This window comes from Balaenoptera acutorostrata, chromosome 3, assembly GCF_949987535.1.
Source record: "Balaenoptera acutorostrata chromosome 3, mBalAcu1.1, whole genome shotgun sequence".
NCBI classification, from domain to species: domain Eukaryota; kingdom Metazoa; phylum Chordata; class Mammalia; order Artiodactyla; family Balaenopteridae; genus Balaenoptera; species Balaenoptera acutorostrata.
This window is the reverse complement of record NC_080066.1, coordinates 72,814,732-72,836,612: the sequence shown is the minus strand read 5'-3', so window position 1 is coordinate 72,836,612 and position 21,881 is coordinate 72,814,732. Positions and strand designations below refer to the sequence as shown.

General features: G+C 39.9%; 1 protein-coding gene across 6 annotated transcripts in view; it reads left to right on the top strand.

Annotated features, from left to right (window-relative positions):
• ZNF609 (zinc finger protein 609) overlaps nucleotides 1-21,881 on the top strand; it is a 232,199-nt gene that overhangs the window by 10,736 nt on the left and 199,582 nt on the right. For 2 of the 6 annotated variants that reach the window (XM_057542959.1, XM_057542956.1), the window contains exons 2-3: nucleotides 3,080-3,160; nucleotides 20,823-21,696. The exons of 1 other annotated variant lie outside the window; for it this stretch is intronic. In XM_057542959.1, the coding sequence (XP_057398942.1) occupies nucleotides 20,950-21,696 (747 nt within the window). In that variant the 5' untranslated portion in view covers nucleotides 3,080-3,160; nucleotides 20,823-20,949. The remainder of the gene's footprint in view (nucleotides 1-3,079; nucleotides 3,161-20,822; nucleotides 21,697-21,881) is intronic. 3 more of the 6 variants (XM_057542958.1, XM_057542957.1, XM_057542960.1) reach the window with 2 other exon arrangements.

Genomic DNA, 21,881 nt, shown 5'->3' with positions numbered 1-21,881 from the left:
GGGCTCAAACCCGTGTCCCCTGCATTGGCAGGCAGACTCTTAACCACTGCGCCACAAGGGAAGCCCCCCAGTCCTCTCCTCTTGATTGTTGGCACCACATTTGTGGGTTCCTTTTGTACCATCAAGCTATCTATGCCAGAAGTTACCACTTTTCAGACCTTTGCCACAAGAGTCATTGTGGCATTCTCTTAAGGAGTTGCATTTGATGGAGCACAGGACACAAATCCCAGCAGGTGGTAATTAATAAAATGGCTCAGAAAATATGTGCAAGGTTGTGCCCTTAAGAACGCCCTGTACTGTATGAACAAATGCTCCTTCTTTCTGTTTGAATTGGGGTACTTCCTATTCTAACCCTTTGTTCTCTTTAGATGGATGAATTTTATTTTTGTGTGGCTTAGTTACAGTTAGTTATTTTCTGATTTAATAGTATAAAATGTTTATTTGCTAATATAGCTTTTCAAAGCATAGAGGAAAAAGCACAGAATTGCGAATCATAAAACCCAGGTCCTGAGCACTGTTTTGCCTCTGACTAGCCATGCCTTGTGCTAGTCACTCCTATGTTTTCACTTTCCTTATCTGTAAAGTGAGCATATTAGACATGATCATCTCTAAAGGTTCCATATAGTGTTGAATTTTATGCTATCAAGATTATGATGAAAGAATGGGACAAAAATGGTTGATGGTTGACGTAAGGGAGCAGTTTTTTATTATTGTATTGGTATTCAGAAGGGCAAATAAGTGCAGCCTTAGTTCCTGGGGGCTTGACTCTCACTCCTCTTTGATATGTTTATAAAGTTTATGCTGTGCTTTTTTTTTTTTTATGAAGTTATCTTCTTTTGGAGAGTCTTGTACCTTCATTCTGCAGGTTCACCGGTTTGTCAAATATACCTTTTTCTAGCCCTCTCAAGCCATAGGAGTGGGGATCAGAAAGCTGTAGAAAAAGAACCTCAGCTTGGGAGAAAGAAATCAAACCTGAAAGGATTTGCCTGATATCATTAAGAAGTAATTTTGTGTATTCAGTCAGGAATCTAAGATCTTTAAATCTCTTATATCTGAAATCTTGAGCCAAGGGACTGATTTTGGAGGTGGGTTGGGCATTTTTCCATTTTTGTCCAGTTAGCGGAAAACCTACTTTGAATTAACTTCTTGGGATTGAATAAGAGTTGCCTACTGTTTTGTTTACAAAATAAAAGTGTTATTTTTAATGCTCAAAATGCAAAATCTGGCAGTTTGACCAACAAGGGGGATCTCTGAAATACCCCCTAAAAGGGACTGAGCAAATTAAAGCTGATGGGTGACTTTAGGAACTTTGAAAGTGGTAGTACAGTTGACTCTTGAACAACACAGGGATTGGGGCACCTCCCCCCCTCCCCCAGGGAAGTAAAAAATCCTCATATAACTTTACAGTTGGCCTTCCAGTATCCAAGGTTCCAACCAACTGCAGGTTATGTATACTGTAGTACATATTTATTGAAAAAAATCCAGATATAAGTGGACCTAAATTACAGTTCAAACCCATGTTGTTCAAGGGTTAACTGTGATGTTAGAAAATCTTCGCTTTCAAGCGGTTTACAGGAATAAAATTGTATAACCTAGTTGTTAATTCCCCAAGTTAGGATTTTTATCAGCATTTCCCAGTTAGTTTTTGGATTTGGAACTTCCAATAGCGGCTATTTATTGAATGTTAAGAAGATGATGGTCTTTTAGTCTTTCTTTCTTTTTGGGGAATGTGTTTAACATGGCAAAATCACATGTTTAATCTACCTTTGAACATTGGAAGAAGCATTCACTGTTCTTAAATTTGTACTTAAAAGATCCATCCGTCTGTAATAGAAAAATTCAGTGGGAGGAACTATTGTTTATTTTGGACTCATAAGAAGTCCTGGGAGTGTTTTGCTTTATTCCCAGCCATCTGTAGCGCATTACTAATTTTCAGGTAATCTAAAGGTTATTTTGAGAAGTGTTCCACTTGAATGAGATTTTTTAAAGATTTGTATTAGAAATATAAGTGGCTTTTGTAGATAGATTTTTTTTTTTTTAAGTGTCAAGTGAAGGGTTTTGAATTGAAAAGTGACCAGAGTAGGTGCCATGCAAGCCTTGGAAATCAAACCACACCATGATTGAAATCCAGGTCTGGCAGTTAGGGCACATTGCCTGCTGGTACTGCATTGCATGCTGATACAACATTGCATGTTGGTACCTGTAGTTTCTTAGGCTGCAGTTCAGTATTTATAGAGTAAGGCAGCAGTGTCTGCTCTATTCTATGTACAGAGTAAAGCCAGAGGCCTTTTGGTATGTTATCAGAGTGTTCCTAGTAACATTCCTAGGTAAGCACTTTGGGTTTGGTTAAGATGAACTTTTATTCATGTGAGCAGAAGTGAATGTTCAAGAATGTCCCTTGTAAACTTCAGTTGCAAATTCTGAGGTTTGGTGTGAAACTCAGCAAGAACGGTATCAGAAATGGAACTATAGAGAAATTGGAATTGTGAGGCTCATGGGGTCTGTGAATCTGAAAGGTAGAGTGGGAAGGGGGAAATTTTTTTTCTACTTGGTATTTGCTTTTGAATGTACCTCCAGTCCATCATTTCTGAAACTTGCTTCCCCTTTTCTCCCCTAAGCATTACAGTTCTTCCAGTTGCCATGGCACAAAACTTTGGGTTCATATTTGGTTCCTTTTTCTTCCTTACCACCTCATCTAATCATTCACCAAGTTTGAATCATTCTAGATACTTTATCATTTAGCTTTACCTTTTCACCTGACCTAGTTCAGGCCTTTCATCTGTATATTATTGTAGTAACCTCATGGTTAATGCTTCTTTCTGTATTACATACTACATACTACTGCAATATTATTAGAGTTTTTATTTATTTAGTTAGTTAATACAGGCATCCCTTGTCTTACTGTGCTTCGCGGATACTGCGTATTTTACAAATTAAAGGTTTGTGGCAAGCCTGTGTCGAGCAAGTCTATTGGCACCATTTTTCCAGCAATATTTGTTCACTTCGTGTCTCTGTGTCACAATATTTCTCTAATTCTTACAGTATTTTAAACTTTTTCATTATTATTATATTTGTTAAGGTGATCTGTGATCAGTGATCTTTGATGTTACTACTGTGACTTGCTGAAGGCTCAGATGATGGTTAGCATTTTAAAATTAAGGTATGTACATTATTTTTTAAGACATAATGCTATTGCACACTTAATAGACTACAGTATATAATAAACATAACTTTTACATGCACTGGGAAACCAAAAAATTTGTGTGACTTGCTTTACTGTGATATTTGCTTTATTGTGGTGGTCTGGAACCGAACCTGTAATATCCCCAAGGTATGCCTGTATTTATTGAGCACTTATGTGCCAGGCCAGACATCATCTCTGTCCTTTCAGGACTTACACATCTAGTTGAGGAAACTAGCAATCATTTAATGAATGTATGATTATGAGCTAAAGTGCTCTGAAAGGAAAGAATTTGTTTCTAGAAGAATATGTAACAAGGAATCCCAGTGTAGACTTTTAAAAACACAGTTCTGATTATTTCACTTCTTGCTGAAAACTTTTAATGACTCCTTACTGCCTATATAGGCCAGTACTCAAGATCTTCCATAACCTGACCAACCCTGGCCTTCAGTCTTATTTCTTTCTCACTGTTTTTCCAGCCATTCCTTCCGCTTACCCTGCATTTTTCAGTCTGAACACCTTAGTTTTTTTCTTTTCTTTTTTGTTGGAATGCCCTTCCCTGCTCCAAGGCATTCAGCTTTAAATCTGACCCTTCCTTCAACCTACCAAAAAATTTCATCTCCCTCCTGCAGACTTTCTTAACTTTCTTCTTCCCACCCACCTATATCTCCAGAATCGATTTTGTATTCCTCTGTATCTCTTTAGCTCTTTGCTAGGATCTCTGTTATAGCACTGTATCTCACCTTGTCTTTAATCATATGTGAATATATTTTTTTCCCTGCCTCATTCTAAACTCCTAAGAGACCTGAGTCTCCTGTTTCCCATGGCTTCCACCCCAGTGCTTTGAATATAACTTTATGTGTAATGCTTGCTGAATTGAATTGGAATTTGATTTTTGAAAACAGAAACTTCTTGTGATTTTTTTTTTTAAGACCTTCTTTTATGTTAAGGTAACTTCCATTTAACACATTTTATCCCAAACTGAATAACCTAGGAACAAGGCACAGACTGTGAAAGCCTTTAGAAACCCTTCAGACTCCAGGACAAGCGTTTGTGCCCTTTAGTGCCTGCAGCAGTACTGCGGTCCCATATATCCTAGCTGATGGGAGACTTGAGGGGCGGGGGAGAGGCAGTAGTACATGGCAGACAGAAGCCGTGTAGGTCGGTCACGGGAACCAGACTGATTCTGTTAGAGGGATATAGGCATGGTTGGCCCCTCTGGGTATTGTTGACCTCCAAGAGGTCTTTTTAGTTTTTCTTATTTACTTCTTTCGTTCCATAAATATTTATTGGATTCCTGCTATATGTGAGGTCCTGTCCTAGCTGCTTAGGATCTATCAGTGAACAAAATAGACAAAAAAATCCCAACCCCATGGATCTTGTCTTTTAACAAAAGGAAATATAAATAAGCATAATAAATAATTATATAGTATAAAGAGGGTGATAAGTAATGTGGGAAAAAATAGAACAGAGTAAGGGAGATTAGGAGTATGGAGGAAGGATAGGTGGGGGAGGTAGGAAGGTTGCAGCTTTAAATAAGATGGTCAGAGTAGACATCTTTGAGAATTGTGGTGCTAGTGTGTTACTGGTTTGTTAGGCACTTCCCTGAGGGCGCTGAATACTCTTCTGCCCAGAAGAGAGAGAGAGGCACTGTCTGCAGTTGTTCCAAAGGGTCTAGCTGACAGTGAGGTGGAAAAATGTTCCTTTTTCTTGGCTGCTTCCCTGACTGGCATTCCTGGAAGTTAATCATGGTGAAAACTGCAGTCATGTCTGGAAGACACCAAGGGTAGAACTGGAGGCCTTGTAGCCAGTTCCCTGAGGAGTGGGATTTACTCTTCTGTTGATTGGCCCTTGGGTGCCTAGAGTAATGGGTGAGTTAGGCCTCTGAGTTTTCTCCTTCCTCAGAGGGAAAAGCCCATTATCATGACCTTCCCTCTTTCTAGTGAGACCTCAGCAACTTTGTTTGGGGTAGCTCTTTAAAAATAAGTTTTCAGGGACTTTGCTCCCAGCCTAAAAATTAAATTTTAAGGTTTGTGGTATTTCGACTTCCTCTCAATGCATAGGTAACTATGTTCTGGAAGTCTCAGTACCTAATTCATTAGCCTGAGGATGAAGATGTCTTATGATGTCTAGATGCTCTCTTGTTTGACTTGTGTTTTGTAAATTTTCTTATAGTTTCCTTGCTTGCCCTTTACTAACCCTTCTACTACTTCATTATTTTTCCTGTTGCCTCTTCCCTTTTTCTTTACATTAAGCTGATAGGAAACAGAAATCCCTTAGGCTAGACTGCCATTTTGGTAATTGGCTGGAAGCTAAAATTCCTACCTAATGTATAGGAGATGTCTTATTTCTGTCCTTGGGTTATGTAGAATGCAGCTTGTGGACATCAAGCTCTCAGCACGTTTGTTATATTGTATGCTATTTGAGGTAGCTGAGAGGTGCAGGATACCTGTACACTCTATTTTTAGTTATTTATATCATCAGCTTTTGCAGTTGCAGTGCACAAGGAGACCTATTGGCCATTCTGAAAAAATGTGCTATTTTTGATATAAAATTTTAGAATAAAGGTTCTCAATGAACTTGGGGTCGATGCTAAGAAAAATCTGTTAACTTTTAGGCAGATGTGGTTCTAATGTTAGGTGAGCCTCTAGGCAGATTTCACACTGCTTTTCTTTGTCAGGATTTGCTGCATATCAGACTTGAAGTCATACGTTCTCACCACATACACTCAAGTGGTACAATAACATATTACCAATATTGTGAACTTTAAAACCAGTGGCTGTTAATTCAAGTGTGTGTTGTTTTTTTCTCTGGTGGTTAAAAGGGTTTCAGTTTAACTGACCAAGTTGTTTGCTTTATTAGTAAAAATGCTTTAACGTTGCTTAGTTTGCTAGTGATAATTGCTTTTTTTAGTAGTAGTCTGTGGTTTGTATTAGTAGGCCCTTCCAGTCCTAACAGAGCTTGAAATCCTGGCAGTGTGGATTTCAGATGAATTCCATAACACTCTCCGACAAAGAGGGAAATGCAGGACAGTGTCTGGTAGTGTTCTTTTTCTTATGGAGCCTTCCTATAAGAAAGAAATTCAGTTTGAACAAGATTACATTGGGGTAGGTAATATAACAGTGACATTTTCTTCCAACGACAAGTCTATAATATATTTTACCTGAATTTGTGATCTGAAGCATTAGATTTGTTTTAAAGTGTTACATAAACATGATGAGTACCATTTCTGTCATTACTCATATAATTTTTTCCCCTTCTCCTTTCTTGGTAGGCCAAATAATGATACAATGTATCACAAGTATGATACAAAATAATGTATCAAAATAATGATACAAGTATCACATCTCAGATACTTGATGGAAGGAAACTAATCATTGAAATGTGGTGCTGCTAGGCTCTGCACTTCATAGGAATGATACAGGTTGCAAGGGATTAAATTTTTATAAGGATCGAAATCCTTACTTAAATAAGAATGTCACAGTCCTAATCAAAATAATGTGGCTGAGTTGAAACTGTTAATGGAGATTGGAGAAGCTGCAGAATTAGGCCAGATAATAATAATGTGGGGTTTATTTACTTATACATAGATTGGTTAAATACTTTATTGACAGCAAATGTGAAGATGTGGTTTTGAGTAAGATAAACTACTTCACACAGTTGGCAGTTTTAGATCCCATAAAGCAAAGAAATAACCTGGATTTTGCTTTGAGGAACAAACAAGAATTGATAAACGTTTCTGTAGGTCAACACTATTTAATAGTGATCATAATCTTGATTAAGCTCAACATTCTTCAGGGAGAGCAAGAATAAAATCTATCATATGGGGATTCATTTTTAAGAAATTGAGCTGCGATCAAGTATGTACAGTAGGAAAAGTGGAAAGATTTTAAAAAACAACCCACCGGAAGTTTAAAGACTTAAAAGCCATTTTATTAGAAAGCAAGGGATCAAAAGGACTGTGCAAAACAGATGGTCACTTGGCATAGTCTCAGAGGTTGTGGAGAGGAGAAAAGCATCTTTAAAAAAAAATTTTTAAACATTTTCAATCAAGACCAAAGAAGCCCACAAAGTGATGGTGGTTAGTCACACGTGCTGCCTAGAAATTAGGTGAAAGAAAAAATGATGAATTAGTTAAGCTCTTTGCTCAACTGATGGTAAGAGTTTATGTTTGTTTTTGCTTTTTTAAGAAGACATGTTAAAAATGGAAAGGCAACTAGAAAGTTGTAAGACTGCTTGATCATGATGTGAAAGATCCATTCAGGGACGAAGATGTTGGAGAATTTCCACTTCTGTTTTTCCCGCTTCCCAAGCAGTTTAAAGCTTCTGGTCAAATGATGATAAATGCTTAACTTTAAAAAAAAATTAGGACACGAATTAATCTTTTTTAATGCGTAGAAAGCACGGAAAAATGTACAGAAGTCCCTGGAGTTATCCCAGAAATGGTAATATTTATTTAGTCTTTCCAATACATTTTTTTCCTAGCTGCCTAGGCTTTTTTTCTTGATCATATCAGTAAATTTGATGAGATTAAATCTATCTACCCAAGAACTGAGAAAGAATTCAAGGATAAACTGTAACTCTTAGTGAAAGTATATCACTTCATGTTTTAAGTGGCATGGTCATTACACTAAGGGACTGGTGTAGATATGTGGTTCTGTCCATAGAAGGGTTTGGAGGTGGAGGGAATAAAATCTATATTAGAAAATTGAAAAATGTAAATTAAAGATTGAGATGACTTGGTATCATTCGTATCATTTACTGGGGCCAGGGCGATGGGTTAGTTTACATAAGGAGAAGTCACATATGACAAATCATTGACAGTTGTGTGTGGACAGAGTTGTTACCAGTGAACATTGTTTAGTTTTTTTTTTTAATATATTTATTTATTTGGCTGTGCCGGGTCTTAGTTGTGGCAGGCGGGATCGTCGTTGCCATGTGCGGGATCTTCGTTGCAGCATGCGGGATATTTAGTTGCGGCACACGGGATCTTTTAGTTGCAGCCTGCGAGGTCTAGTTTCCTGACCAGGGATCGAACCCAGGCCCCCTGCATTGGGAGTGCAGAGTCTAAACCACTGGACCAGCAGGGAAGTCCTGACATTGTTTAGTTTTAAAAGACTTTTTGTTAAAGTCAGGCCAAAGGCTATTTAAAAACTTTAGTCTTGGAATGGGAGAAAATGTTTTGTTGTGCATTAGCAAACTGACTTTCTGACAGTAAACACTTCTGTGTAGGTCCACAGTCCCTTCTCTGCAGTTCTAAAACCTGAAAGTTTTTTTGTAAGGTAGGCACAAACCTGACTTCAGCTAATGAGGCTATTTATAACCTTTTTTGGTTGTTGTTCTATTTCAAGTAAATATTTATTCATTTTGTTGTAAGAATATTAATGAGTTTCTTGTCAGGGTGCTGTTCCAGTTCCTACTGAGAGTATTAAACTGTGTATGGTGTGCTAATTATCTCAGCTTTTTATAGGTGAAATAACTGAGGCTCAAATAAGTGCAGTGACTTGCCCAAGATTCTTACACATCTAGGGGGGAGTAAAGAGTAGACTTGAGCTTTTGCTACCTCCTCCTTTGTTTTGTTTTGTTTTTCCATTGTACTGTGCTGGTTTCTCATGACTTTACCTCCAGAAACCATCTTGATAAGTTCTTCTAGGTGGAAGGGTTTAAGCAGTGACACTCATTTTATTTGACATTTTAATAAATGTTTTACAAAAGTGACATATTCAGGTTTTCTCATGACATTAAGCTCTTTCAAGTACTTAGGTTCGCAAATTGTTCAAGATTATACTTCCGAAATATCTTGGCTGTGTGTGGGGAATGAAAACTAGAAGATGAGCTTCAGTGTGCATAGTATTACATTTAAAAGAGGCAGAAAGTCCAGGGGACTTCCCTGGTGGTGCAGGGGTTAAGAATCCACCTGCCAATGCAGGGGACACGGGTTCGATCCCTGGTCTGGGAAGATGCCACATGCCGCAGAGCAACTAAGCCCGTGCACCACAACTACTGAGCCTGCACTCTAGAGCCCACGAGCCACAACTACTGAGTCCGTGCACCTAGAGCCGGTGCTCCGCAACAAGAGAAGCCACCGCGATGAGAAGCCCACGCACCGCAATGAAGAGTGACCCCCGCTCGCCGCAACTGGAGAAAGCCTGCGCACAGCAACGAAGACCCAATGCAGCCAATAAATAAATAAAAGAGGCAGAAAGTCCAAACCACTTTGTTAGCATGAGTAACTTCTAGCTAACAATTATAGCCCCCAAAGGAGACTAGAAATCTTGGTAAGCTATTCCTCAAAAAATTAGCTCAGTGTGCTGCCAGGGAAATGCTAGGCGTCATTAGGAAGAGGACTAAAGAAAGATAAAAATAAACTTCCCTCTATACAAAACCAAGGTTTGTCTTTGTTTGTGATACTCTGCGTTCTTTTCATCCCTAAGAAATACATACCAGAGCTGGTGACCAAATGAGATGAAGGCTTTAATGAAGACATGTAAAATGAAAAAAAAAAAAATCTTCAGCTTTTAAAGACAGAGGGAGTATTGTCAAACCCTATCAGGCGATGAGAAGAACATATAGACTTGTTCACCAGTTCTTAGGATTCTGTATTGGATAGAGAGCACCTTTTCAAATTAGAGATGAATTTAGCTTAATTATTGGGTTGCTCTTATCAATAGTAAATAAATAAAATTTGTTAACACCAGAGGTAGTAGACATTTAAAAAAGGGTCTAGAAGGTTTTCTTGTGTTTTTTTAAAATTAAAACTTCTTATTTTAAGATAACTGTAGGAGTCTCATGCAGTTGTAAGCATAATACAAAGGAATCCCTTGTACCCTTTACCCAGTTTCCCCCAGTGGTAATGTCATGCAAGTATAGTACAATGTCACAACCAGATATTGACATTGATACAATCCACCCAGCTTGTTCACATTTCCCCAGTTTTACTTGTACCCATTTATGAGTGTGTGTATTTAGTCCTATGCAATTTTATTACCACCAGTCAAGGTACAGAACAGTTCCATCACCACCAAGGTACCTCACATTGCCCTTTTATAGCCACACCTGCCTCACTTCTGCTACCCCTCTTCCTATCTCTCATAAGATTTTTGATAAATTTTTGGATTAATATATTTTATAGTAACCTGTCAAGGGGATCCAGGAATATTTGGGGGAGTGTATCCTTAACTTTTTATAAAATTATTTTATTTTTTAATTTATTTTTTCAGCATTCCAGTTTACTGTATTTATTGTAATGGAGTAATGACCCCTTTAAAAATCAGTGTCCATTGATGGACAGGAAACAACTATTACAATGAAACTAAAATATTTGAATGTTACAAATGAAAAATAAAATTAAATATACAACCTCTGTCTGAATAGGAATTGCTTTATGCTCTCTTAGAACTTTGCATCTATTTCTTTTTAATTAATTATATGGAACTATAATAACCATATAAAATTATTTTAAAATGTTTTATTTATCAGATTAATACATGTACTTTTTTGTTTTTGTCTTCCCATGAACTTTATATTAAAAGTCAAATAGTGGTATGGCTTTTAATGAAAATCAGTAATCCACTGTTTACCCCTTCCCATCACACCAAGTCTCACTCCCACCAGGCACCCGCTTTAAAATTTTCAGTCTTTTTCTTGTATTTACTTCCATATTTCTAAGTAATAAATAATATACACTCCTGTTGCCCTCCCCTTCTTATCAAGTCAAATGTTTGGTTTCATCAGTATCCATTATTTATTGTGTTAAGTAAATATTTATTATTGAACCATTTAGTATACTACTATTATGTTTGGTTTTTTAAATTTTAGTTTGGTTGCGTCGGGTCTTAGTTGCGGCACGTGGGATCTTTCATTGCAGCATGCAGGATCTTTTGTTGCGGTGCGCGGGCTTCTCTCTAGTTGCGGTGTGCGGGATTTCTCTTCTCTAGTTGTGGCGTGCGGGCTTCTCTCTAGTTGTGGCGTGCGGGTTTTCTCTTCTCTGGTTGTGGCTTACGGTTTTTTTCTCTTCTCTAGTGTGGCGCGCAGGCTCCAGGGCGCGTGGGCTCTGTAATTTGCGGCATGCAGGCTCTCTATTTGAGGCGTGCGAGCTCAGTAGTTGTGGCGCACGGGCTTAGTTGCCCCACGGCATGTGGGATCTTAGTTCCCCGACCAGGGATCAAACCCACGTCCCCTGCACTGGAAGGCGGATTCTTTACCATTGGACCACCAGGGAAGTCCCCTGTTATGTTTTCTTATACAACTTATATTTTTTTCCAGGATTTAATATCATTAAGTACCTCACTGTTTTTGGTTTGTTGTTATTCATTCTTTCAGACTCTCCAACAGATCTATAAATTTCCTCACAATATAGTCAAACACATGGTAATCCTTAAATGTAGTTTCCTTCCTTCCTCCCTCCCTCCCTTCCTTCCTTCCTTCCTTCCTTCCTTCCCTCCCTTCTTTCCATTCCCCTAAACATCCTGTGGGGATTGATGGCATGATTCCCTTTTACCGTGATCACATAAAATGCTATTTTAGGACCAGGACCATGATCCAGTAATACAGTCCTTTTATTCATAGGTGTTTACTATTTTACCTTTTTTTTTTAAAGTATAATGTGCATATGATAAAGTGCATTAAGTACACCAATCTTAAGTGTACAACACAGTTTTTACATGTGTACATAGCCATATAACTACCATCCAGCTCAAGATAATAGAACACTTCCAGCACCCCACAAGGTTCCCTCATGCTTCTTCCCACTCAGTAACAACCTCCCAGACGTGACCACTTTTCTGACTTCCTTTGATTCATAGATGTTTAAAATGTGCTAACTGAACGTTTTAAGTCTGATAGAATGTATCATACATTTAAGTACGAGGCTTCCAAGGGATTGGTTATGTCCAGAACTCCTGATTTGTGGGCTAGCCCTGTTTTGGGTAGCAGGTATGCATGGATGAGACTGAAGGCTGAGAATACTCCAGAGCAGTTAGGCGTTTTTTAAGAAATGTGGGGACTGGATTGTTTTCTTAGTTTTCCCCTAAACTTTTGATAAATCTGTATCCTTTATCTGTATCTTAGAAGAAAGAGGAATCCACACTCTGTTCTAGTAAGTTTGAAGACTGTTAGGTAATTGAGACAGCTTATAACTAGTGACAGATCAAGCTCAAGTAAGAATGGAGATGAGAAATGGCAGCCTTGGCAGTGTTACGATTCTGCCCATTGAGGAAAGCAGTGTTCATTCACTCATTTATTGACCAGAATATTTATTGAGGGAGCACTGTGACCTAAACACTGTTATTAGCATACAATGGTGAGCAAAAGAGATGCAGCCCCTTGCCCCCAGGATGCGTGCAGTCCAGTGGAGGAAACAAATGTTAATCAAATCATCACGTGCACTGGGAGGTAGGATGTGAGCAGGGAATGTCTGAGGTAAATGCCAAAAGGCAGTAAGGTGGGAATGGGTTGCGAAGGACAGAGTGAGGCCATGAGATGAGGCTGGAGAAGTCAATCTGGCTTAGATATCCTAAGGGATGTGTGTGTGAATTCCACCATTTTTTATGGTTAGTCTAACAGTGTAGATACTATCTTTTTTTCTTTTGGCCGCCCCACGCAGCATGTGGGATCTTAGTTCCCCGACCAGGGATCAAACCTGTGCCCTCAGCAGTGGAAGCATGGAGCCTTAACCACTGGACTGCCAGGGAAGTCCCTAGATACTATCTTTTGATAGAGAAGTTTTCTTTGTGTGCTCTTTAGAGTTGCTATAGGATAGTAGTTAAGTAAGAGACTTAGGAAGGGAGGTGAGGTCTAGAATATAAAAATGAAGGTAATTCCTCATGTTTCCTGAAAAGTGCTTAGGTTTTTTTTGTTTTGTTTTGTTTTTAAATATTTATTTATGTATTTATTTTATTTGGTTGCACCGGGTCTTAGTTGCGCCACGTGGGCTCCTTAGTTTCGGCAGGCAGGCTCCTTAGTTGCGGCTCCAGGGCTCCTTAGTTGTGGCACATGGGCTCCTTAGTTGTGGCATGCATGTGGGATCTAGTTCCCTGACAAGGGATCGAACCTGGGCCCCTGGCACTGGGAGCGCAGAGTCTTATCCACTGTGCCCCCAGGGAAGTCCCTGCTTAGGTTTTTTCCTTTCCCCCATTCCTATGAACTCGACCCATATTATTCCCTGTTTTAGAGGTGAGAAAAGCTCTGCCACAACAGTTCTGTGTGGAGACCCAATTTCTTAGATCTCCTGATTCCTAAGCTAACTCCACTATTCACTTTTTTCTTGAGAATTTGACATCACCTCTTTCTCTTTAGTACAGAATGTTTACCTCTGGGGAAAAGAACTAAATTATAAAGGGCTACATAGCCCTTCAGTTGTTAGGGGAGGGGGGATGGTAGAGCTTTATTGTTTACTTTAGATGATCTTTGCCTTCTGCTTCTTGGCTTACTTATATTATACATAGGCCTTGGTAAGGGTTTTCTCTGTGAACCAGTTCCGCCAATGAATCCCTATAGGGTTGGGACTGAATTATTTACATGTGTAGTATGCTGTTTAGCCTATTGTGAGATGTATGCTGGCACAGAGCAGTATTGACAAACACCAAGGCTCTAAACCTGAGCCCTGTTGAATAGCTGTGTCTAGTGGAAGTGTCAGTTGCTTATGTGAAATGAAACAGGTCAAGCCTCATAATCTTACTCTGAGAATAGCAGCCTGTGAGGACCATAAAACTATTCATGAGATGCAGGTTATAAACACTGAGGGACTGGGAGATGCTACACTTTTGCTCTTCTGTCCTTAGGTGACACATGGTCAGATGAGCCCTGTTGAATTGGATCCATCTTCTCAGATTGGCACTCTTAGTCTGTCTTTATCTGATCCCCATTGGAGATATAAGCTGAGAGCTATGGTACTTGAGGAGATGACACAGTTCCTTTGTTACAGTAATTAATGTAATAAATTAAGGAAGAGACCCAAAGGAAAGTTGATTGTTTCTTGTTAGAGCCCCAGTTGGAAATTCAGTTGATTAGTGAGCTCTAATGTGGCAGCTGGAGAGAGAGATGCCTGTTCTTCCAGCTGGGTAAGCTCAGAGTCACCACGGATGGTTCACATGTTGTACTAGCCTCACCTGAGGTTGGCTGAGTATGTGATTTCAGGGTAGCATCTGGAATCCAGGGAAGATGGTATAGTTTGGTTTTCTCTCAACTTTGTTTTATCCCACTGCTTTATTGACAATTTCCTGGGGGCATCAAACCCTGTGAACCTCACACAATTTAGTTTTGAAGGCCTGTCAGGGGGGTCAACAACCTACTGGACTGGAACAGTTGGTAAAAGAGATAGTCCAGATGTTAAAACCATGAGCTTTGAGATTGGTACCTTGGCCCTGAGGGATTTTTGAAGCAAGATGGAGTCTTTTTGTCAGTCACTATAGTGTAGGATTTTATGAGCCACATCTGAAGGTAGGAGTAGCCTAAATGGAAAACCAGAGTAAGTGAAAACCACTGAGTAATTGAAAGAAAAAAGGATTGCCATTTTCTTTCGTAGAACTCAAATGGATATCAGTACTACCTGTAATTTAATTTGTAAAAATTTTTTTAATATTTATTTTTCCTTTATTTTAAAAATACTTTAGATCTCTATACAGTGTATAACCATGAAGCAGGCCTCTTTAAGTTGAGACCCTAGAACATTATGAGAATATTTGGGTCATTTTATACTTTTGAGTTGTCATATTTTTCAGATTTGGATCCTCATAATATGCTTAGAACCATGATGGACTCTCCCTCCATTTTATAATAAGAAAATTAATATTTAATGAAGCAACTTGGCTAACATCCTGGCTAGGGTCATTGGATCTCTGAGTCCAGAAATCACATCTCTTGATTCTCAGCTCAGTTATCTGTGTTCTACACCATGCTGCTTCCCTAGAATTGAGTGTAGCATATTTTTCTTTGTCCATATAGCTTTCGGTGAGAACTAGCTAGCCAGACGGATCACCCGCACACCCAAATGTGTGTGACCTGTGTGGTCGCAAGCAGAGTATACTCACTCAAACACAACTTTCACTTGCTCAGACCAAAGCCTGTAAGAAGATTGATCCAAAAACTGTAACAAGAGGGGAGGACAGATAAATTTACACTGGGAGAGCGTTGGACAGTTTGCTACTTAGACCAGATTAGCTATAAGTAATTGGCAGTTAAAGAGATCCCTTCTCTTTGATGCCCTCTAGGATGGATACAGAGCTCTATCTGGGCAGAAGGAGAAGTATTCTTCTTCATATTGTGTTTGGACATAAGTAGGGTCAGTTGTTGCTTATGTCCTCTGGGCAGGGGCAGAGACCTTGCATGAAGACTCTTTTTCTCATTCTTAGCCTGGAAGAGAGGCCTTGCTCATTACTGAGGTAGGGAAGTGGTGTAATATATGGCATATGCCCTAATAAAAAGCAATTAATGACCTGAAATGTGTGATTACAAACCAGTCTGTGGGCTGGGAGTCTGAGAGATGGAGTTGGGTTCCAGAGAGGAAACTGGAATTTGAACTTTCATTGTTATAGATACAGGGTATGAGGAGTGATTGTCATGGCCTATCGTGGTCCCTTAGCTATATCCACGCAGAGAAGAGTTCTTGGTGATCAGGTGCAGAACAAAGCACAAATGGCACTGGCAAGTAATTCCAGAGTTTGGTGAATCGTGGTCCTAAATAGCAAAGTGTAGTTCAATTAGACAGAAGGAGAAGAGAGAAGAAAATATATCCAGAAGCTCCTGCAAGTTGAAAGTACTTTGTGGTCTCTGTAAGGTATTGGTTCTCCTGATTCTGCACTTTCTCTGCCATGGAAGCAAGAGGTCAGTGCTTTTCATTTCCAGCTACCATGTTAGTTACCCTACCTCCTGTGGTTAAACATCTCTGCCGTGACGTGTCAGAGAGTTTGATTATTAGCTGTATAAAGCCAGGGATGTGGTAGGGAGCAGATGGAAAGTGGTTTGGCTGCTGTAGCCAGGCTGATTAAAGAATCCTTGGCAATTTTTTACTATATCTTTGGAAAGGTACCAACAAAGTTACTATGAAACCTGCTGGGTTTGGTAAACTGAATTTCTGAGAAGTCGCCTGGTTGAAAAGTGGTACTTACTTAGCTCACTCAGAAATTAGAGGACAGTGGCTCTCTATAGAACATCAGGACCACTAAATATCAGTCCTCAGGATATGTTTTCTTTGTTTGCATCCTGGTCATTCAGAAATTCTGGGTAGTTTTCTAGTAGGGAAAGCACTTCTTAAAAAAAAAAAAATTTATTTATTTTTGTTTTTGGCTGCATTGGGTCTTCGTTGCTGCACGTGGGCCTTCTCCAGTTGTGGCGAGCAGGGGCTACTCTTCGTTGTGGTGTGCAGGCTTCTCATTGAGGTGGCTTCTCCTGTTGTGGACCATGGGCTCTAGGTGCGCAGCCTCAGTAGTTGCGGCTCACAGGCTGTAGAGCGCAGGCTCAGTAGTTGTGGCGCATGGGCTTAGTTGCTCCACGGCATATGGGATCTTCCCGGACCAGGGCTTGAACGTTGGCAGGCGGATTCTTAACCACTGCACCACCAGGGAAGCCCAGGGAACGCACTTTTTGATAGGTACATTAATAGAATTTCAGATTTGAAAAAGGCCCTGGGCATTTCCAGATTACTCCCTATCACACATAGAAGAATTCTGTAATTTGCTTGACAGGTGATTATGGTTTTTCTGGTCACTACTTTCAGTGATAAAGATATGGCTTCATTAAGCATTGTGGGTCATCGTTGGGAATTCCAGGGTATTACATTTTTTCCTGAGTTAAACATCTGTCTTTCTGTAACTTCTACTCACTGGTCCATTTTATACCCTCAGCATCACAGAATAAGTTTCTCTCTTCCACATTGCAACCATCATATATTTGAAGCTAACCAGCCTATCTCCCTTCAGCTAACTCCTTTCCAGATTAAAGAATACCAGTTTCTAAGACCTTTCTTGTTATGCAATGGCTTTTTGGTGTTTTACTATACTCTAGGATATCCCTCCACTTAATGAATATCTCACTTAAGATGTGGAACTTGAAAATGAGCACAGACCATCAGATGTTCTTTTCATCTCCAGCTCCCTTTTAAGAAGAAGCACAATTTAAAAAACATGTTAACGGCAATATTTCTTGCTTACTAGAAAAAACAAAACAATTTGCCACGACATATGGAATTGGGACAAAAGGAATTTGAGGAAGTGTCTTTCCTTACTGATGTTAAGGCTAAACGTTCTAGGTTCAGCATTATTACAAGCATTGATTTTGCCTCATATCTTTTCCAGGAATATCTGCATTGAGTTTACCCTTAAGATTACAAAAATCATTTGGTATTTCTGTTTACAAGAATTATTCAACTTTATGCTACACTGAACTGATTTTAATGCTTCAGATAATTTTTAACAAGGTGGATATATATATGTTCTTACATAACTGAAAATCTGTTGTTTTTACATGTGACAAACAACTTGACTCAGTGAAAGACTCTTGAAAAATAACCTTTTCTCTTCAAAATTCTTTGTAGATTTTTCATTCTCTTTTAACATTTAATATTGCAGAGCAGTCTGAGGTTGGCCTAAGTTTTGTCCTTTGTATTTCAAAAATTTTGTTAGGATGTCTGCAAGTTTGGCTTTTTTTAAAATTGATTTTGCTGAAAAGGTAGTGAACTTTTTCAAGATCTTTTTCAGCTCAGGGTGTTATTCATATATTATGCCTTGATGGGTTGCTTTTCTCCCATTTGTTCTAGTCTCTTCAGTTTTGCTTTGAGTATTATTAAATGCTTCCTCTGTCTTTCAATTTCCCTCATTGTTTTCTTTTTGCTGTCTTTTTCCTTTGCCTTCTGGAACAGTATCTCAAGTTTTCTTGTAATTTACAGATTCATTTTCCACAGTTTTAGTTCTGTGCTTTTTTGATTTCTGTATGAATTTTAATTGCATTTTTCATTTCCATTGCCATCTTCCTTTTTTTAAAAAAAATGAGGTTCTTTTGTCTAAGGTCATATCTTTTCATTTCAGCCTAGTATCTTCTTAATGCTATATCTTCTTTACTGTCATATTTTGTTTATCCTGCTCCATATGACAGGTCAGCCAGTGCAGAACTGTCAGAAGCTCTCAGTGAGCACAGACACTTTTATGTACTTTATATTCTTCCCTTTATATACCTTTCCAGAGTCTCTCTTCCATTACCATCCTATTTTCTAGAGGAAGGGTTTTTGTTTATTTGTTTTTTGGAGGAAGGTCTTTTGAAAGTTTTATTGAATAAACAAACATGGGATTGCTCTAATGGTTACATTACATACTGATGATAGTGCAGCTCAAGAGGAAAGTGGGTAAGTGTTAGATGAACGTGGGTTATGCTCTAAGCCTCACCACAATTGCAGAGATTGCAGAGGTGACAGATTATGATGTTGGGAAGAACTATGCTTTAATAATCCTTTGTAGTGCAGATTCAGTTGGCATTCCCATTTCTAGAAATGCCTTTGCCCCTCATAATAGAATTATTTTCAGTATCATGTTCCACTGCCTTATACACTCTCATTTGCTACTGTATTCCCAGCACCTAGTTTAGTGCCTGGTACTTAGTAGGCAATTAATACATGTTTTTTTTGAATGAATTAGTGTATAGTATAGAGAATTCCAAACATTTTACTAAAAATTTCTTCAGAATTCTAGATCATTATCAGAGGTATCATTTCTTTAATTTTTTCAGAGATTATGTTGCCTTTACCTTGTGGGTGGCATTTTTTCATAGTTCTTTTTTTTTAAAATTTATTTATTTATGGCTGCATTGGGTCTTTGTTGCTGCGCGCGGGCTTTCTCTAGTTGTGGTGAGCGGGGGCTACTCCTCATTGCAGTGCGCGGGCTTCTCATTGCGGTGGCTTCTCTTGTTGCCAAGCACGGGCTCTAGGTGCACAGTGTTCAGTAGTTGTGGCATGCTGGCTCAGTAGTTGTGGCTCACAGGTTCTAGAGCACAGGCTCAGTAGTTGTGGCGTATGGGCTTAGTTGCTCCGCGGCATGTGGGATCTTCCTGGACCAGGGCTCGAACCCATGTCCCCTGCATTGGCAGGTGGATTCTTAACCACTGCGCCACCAGGGATGCCCCATAGTTCTTATGTCATGTTTTCCCCCACACACAGTTTTTGCTCATCGTTTTATGAAGTAAGATCTGTGTGGACTCAGTGTCAGAAATGGTTGGTTGTTGTTGGCACTAAGCTCTCTACTTGCGTAAAGGATGTATTTTCTTCTCGCATCTATGGCTAAATGGCAGATTAATGTGCACTCCTTTCTCTCTTACATCCCAGTTGCTATCAAGCATTCACTTGGTATAGCTCTGCTTTCCTAGGTGACATCTTCTCTTGAACTGCACCCTGGTGCTTTGACACTGCCTTGAGAGAGCAGGTGGAGAAGTACAATGTGTCTTATCTCTGTTTAGAGATATCTATGGCATTTACCTGTTAGATATTTACTTTGTAGGATTCATTGTGCCACCTCTGTTTTACCCTTTCTGCTCTGTCATCTTATGAGAGTTATTCTCTATATGCATATAGACAGATGGTAAACAGGGGAGTGAGCAAGAACAGAAATCTTTGGCTTCATCATAAAGTAATATCTGGATGGTGTATGTTGGTTGCCAGGTTTTCTAGATGGTACACTCCCCAAGGAGAGGTATAAATTGCCTTTTTTACCACCCACCCCGTGCCACCCCCTTTTTTAGCTATCTCTGTTCCATGTGGTGAGGCCCTGGTATTTATCAATATAGTGCCATCAGTCTTATACTATTAGAATGTAGAGACTTTTCCCACATTCTAGCATGAGGTTTTTTAGTACTGTTCAGTTATTGATAGGGTAACATTTTTTCTCTGTGTGTGTGTGTGTGTGTGTGTGTGTGTGTGTTTGTCTCTTCCTGGGTATTTTAGTGGGCAGTGAGAAAGAGTACATTGAATTCTGCTATTTAGACATAATTTGAAACCTGGAGTTTAGTGAGGCTGGCTTAACTGAACTGAAGCTGATTGGTTAAGTACTCTCTGAGGATTGCCTCCTCTAATTGCAGGTTTTGTCCCTATCTTGATATTGTATTTTTCCCCAGTTCTGTTTGCTTTTCTCTTTTACTTACCCACAATTAGACACCCCCCCGCCCAGCAGTAGAATGACAAGGAATCTATATTATTTTTAGTAGGGACAGGCCCTGTTAGTAGAGGGATTTAGCCTTTGCTAGACTATGTTCTGAACCTGTGATAGTTCAAGAAGAAGCAAGGAGAAAAGAGGTATGAGTAAAGTTGTGCTAGAGGATGTGCCAGGGCCTGTATTGATTGAGGGAGGATTGCCACCTGGCAGTGGTAGTAGAAATACGTCTCTTGGGAATGGGAAACTAACTCTAGAGGATTCCTAGTTAAGACTTACTGCTGAATTTCCGGGCAATTGCAAATATTGTACTCTCCCCTGGGGAGATGGAATGGGAATTAGCTTTTCCCTTGGTCCAGTGTGACTTGGTTAGAAATACAACTGAACCTGTCTATTTGTCTTGTCTATTGTGATGTGATAGCCACCTAGGAAGGGTCTGTTTTTTGTGGGAGTTTATTTCAGTCTCTTTGCCTGTATTGTTTCCTTTAACAGCTCTTTAAATTTTCTTTTTCCAGCAATGATGTTGTCCACTGGGCATATACTGACCAATGTGGCAGGTCTGAGAACATAGCTGAAGCTGAAAATAGGAAAGCTGGGGGCAAGGAAGAGCCTTGAATCTTGAGGTGGGACGTTGACTCTAAGATGTCCTTGAGCAGTGGAGCCTCCGGAGGGAAAGGAGTGGATGCAAACCCGGTTGAGACATACGACAGTGGGGATGAATGGGACATTGGAGTAGGGAATCTCATCATTGACCTGGACGCCGATCTGGAAAAGGACCAGCAGAAACTGGAAATGTCAGGCTCAAAGGAGGTGGGGATACCAGCTCCCAATGCTGTGGCTACACTACCAGACAACATCAAGTTTGTGACCCCAGTGCCAGGTCCTCAAGGGAAGGAAGGCAAATCAAAATCTAAAAGGAATAAGAGTGGCAAAGACACTAGCAAACCCCCTCCAGGGACGTCCCTGTTCACTCCAAGTGAGGGGGCAGCTAGCAAGAAAGAGGTGCAGGGACGCTCAGGAGATGGTGCCAGTGCAGGAAGCCTGGCTGCTGCTCTCGCTCCCAAGGGCTCAGAGAAGGCGGCTAAGGCGCCCCGCAGTGTAGCCGGCTCCAAAAAGGAGAAGGAGAACAGCTCGTCTAAGAGCAAGAAGGAGAGAAGCGAAGGAGTGGGGACTTGTTCAGAAAAGGATCCTGGGGTCCTCCAGCCAGTTCCCTTGGGAGGACGTGGTGGTCAGTATGATGGAAGCACAGGGGTGGACCCAGGAGCTGTGGAGCCGCTTGGGAGTATAGCTCTTGAGCCTGGGGCAGCGCTCAACCCTTTGGGAGCTAAACCGGAGCCAGAGGAAGGGGAGAATGAGTGTCGCCCGCTAAAGAAAGTCAAGTCTGAAAAGGTAAGAGGCGGCCAGAGCTGGCTGCCCGCTGCCAGTCAGAACTGCCCTGGACTAACCGCCAAATGCTATGTGCACTCTGTGGGAGGCTCATTAGTTTGTGGGTAATGACTAATTACAAGGTCAGAGCAGCTGGTAATGATAACGTGGTTTTGTTCCAAATTAGGGGATTCCCTACAGATAGATTA